Genomic DNA, 2,648 nt, shown 5'->3' with positions numbered 1-2,648 from the left:
AACTTTTCATGAGTTTATAGTGGAATACACCTGCTGTTCTCTCGTGGCTGACGGATTGCCATAAATGGGCTTCAAACTGCCTTCAGCAACAGATATTTATATGCAGTGCCTAGCATGTGAAAGAGATTTAATATGAAGAATATTTATATGTAGGTACTTAGAAAGTTAATGGAAAGATTCATACATATTGTCTTTTAATTCTATTTTTCCACGAGCTTTTTGAAGTACCCTAGTATATGGAACGTGGAGTTTAAGCTCTCGTGCATTTTATCTGTGCCTTCTTGTTATATCCTTTATGCTGCTTTTAGATTTCTCCATCTGCATCTTAACCCTGATCCGTCCACACTTCTGCTCAGATCTCTGCAAGGATTCACTATTGCCTGCTGAATCCAGCCCAGATACTCACATTCAAGGTCATCCATAATTTAGCCTCACTTTACTTTTCCAGCCTCATTGCCCTCTCCTCCCTCGACACACCTTGAGTCTCAGCCAAAGAGCATGGTTAGCCTTTTTCAAAGGTGCTCTGGGCTCTCCTTGTTGTGTGCCTTTGCTGCTACCTGTCCTCCACCAGTGCTGACTTTGTGCCCTCTACAGTTCCCCCAAGATGGCATCCGTGTTCCCGAGCAAACTTTTATAATTGTCCATTTCTGACAGTTCTCATTTTGTTACAAAGTTACCTAAGAAGAAGATGTTCAGGCAGCTCTGTAAAAGTAGAAGTTGGCAGTCTGTGTCCTATTGACCACACTGGGAAAATCAAGAGGCACACTTTGAGGAGAGGTGTTCTGAAGGACCGAGACCTGGCGGGGATGCTGCCAGGGTGCACACAGCCTAGAACTGCTCGTTTTGCGTGTCGTGGGTTCGGCCCTGTCTGTCTGGGTGCTGTTGGGGACTTTCACTGCATAGTTGCTTCCTTGTAGATGAAACATTTGGATGGTGAGCATGGCAGGAAGTTGAACTAATTTATGAAAACCAGTGGGTTGTATGTTGTGTAGGGTGGGGGTGGGGTCTGTGTGTGTTGGTGGAAGAAAACACTAGTTCTTATCAGGTTTGATTCAACAGCATTCCCAATAACACAGCAATACCGTTTTTCAGGCACTTAGTTGGCATAAAAATGCTTTCTGCTTTCTGGGCTTTTACAAAAAAACACTGACTTGGGCTAAGGGTAGTAATCTTAGTGAAAGTAGCTACGTTTATCATGTGCTTACTCTGCAGTGAGCTCTACATGCAGCGCCTCGTTTAGTCCTTCAGCTGTGTAGAGACGTGATTAGCGGACTTTAGAAATGAGGAAACCAGCGAGAGGGGTCAGGGAGCTTGCTCAAGGTCCTACAGCAGAGCCTTTTCTCCAACTCAGGCTATCAAAGACCGAAAGCTCATTTACCTAAGTAACATACCAATCTGGCACCACATGGATAAAGCAGGAATCTGCTGATTTTGTTTGTGCAAAAATGCAAAGATTTGTCTCCCCAATCTCTGCAAGTGTGATGGCTTGTTTAGGAAGATAGGGCATGTGTTTTGGGACTTCACATGTCCCTGGGATATATGTACATAGCTTTACATAGCTCCTTTTTGTGAGTGCCTGGTTCTTGTGCTGGATATCTAAATGATCAAATTAGCTAAAACTGGGATAGTGCTAACTCTTTTTTATATCAAGTCTTCTCTACGTGAGGAGTCCTGACGTTGGCATGCAGGACGGCTCCTTCTCACAGAACTCGACAGAATTGCTGTCAAGTTAATAATGCGTGTAGTCATTGTCATAATTATCATACCTTCATATTTTACAAGATAGAATTCATAAATTTACTTTGGTTTTTAAAATTTTTATAACTGTGTTAACCGTTCATGTTACTGTTAAGTTAAAAAATAAGTGGTTTCCTTTTTTTAAAAATTGCTTTTCAATTTTGGTTTCCTTTGGTGAGCTGAGTGTGAGTCTCAGAAAACAAGTGCCTGACTCTTTGCGGTTATGTTTGAATGGGACCAAAGATGACTTCCCTGAACATTTTATACATTTGAGGAATATCTTGCTGAAGGACCGAGAAATGAGGTTATCACTCTGCTTTTAAGGAAGCACCAAAGCAGTCTAGGTTTTTGTGTCTCTCTTGGGCTCATTTATCTATCAGTCTTTTCTGAATATCTCAGAGCAATTACTGTGGACATGGGATTTTCCTTAATATAATTTTATTTGTTTTTAATAGAGGAAATGCATGCTGAAATCTGTTATGCCGAGTGTCTCCTGCAGAAAGCAGCACTCACGTTTGTGCAGGTAATGAACCTTGGGCTTAGAATTGGTATTAGCTGGGAAGACTGGCAGTACTGCATAGAAAAGTGTGGCTTATTCTATGCTGGTGCTTCAGTTCTTTTGACTTCGAGTGGTAATGGAATATTTTTTATTCTGATAAAATTTGGAAAAAGACTCCAGAGAGCTTTATTCCTACTCAAATGGACTTAGAGTCTATTTGGAATTTTCAGTCTACTGGGAATGACTGCCTTTTAGAGAAGCTGCCTTGTAACTGCCACAGCTGCTTGCAGGGTGCTTCTGCGTGACAACCGTGAGATGATTCATCCTTGTGCTTGCTGATGGTAGAGAGCCGCACACAGGCACTGCCCAGGCAGAGCAGGCATCTTAATTCTTGGCCATTCCTTTCTTGCAC

General features: G+C 42.1%; 1 protein-coding gene across 1 annotated transcript in view; it reads left to right on the top strand.

Annotated features, from left to right (window-relative positions):
• The window catches only part of TTC39B (tetratricopeptide repeat domain 39B), a 49,140-nt gene that overhangs the window by 6,834 nt on the left and 39,658 nt on the right, over positions 1–2,648 (top strand). Inside the window, exon 4 of the mRNA XM_008567723.1 lies at positions 2,193–2,260. Within this exon, the coding sequence (XP_008565945.1) occupies positions 2,193–2,260 (68 nt within the window). The remainder of the gene's footprint in view (positions 1–2,192; positions 2,261–2,648) is intronic.

This window comes from Galeopterus variegatus, unplaced genomic scaffold (genome assembly GCF_000696425.1).
Source record: "Galeopterus variegatus unplaced genomic scaffold, G_variegatus-3.0.2 Scaffold338, whole genome shotgun sequence".
Lineage (NCBI taxonomy): Eukaryota > Metazoa > Chordata > Mammalia > Dermoptera > Cynocephalidae > Galeopterus > Galeopterus variegatus.
The sequence above is the reverse complement of the archived record's forward strand: the minus strand, read 5'-3'. Positions and strand labels throughout refer to the sequence as shown.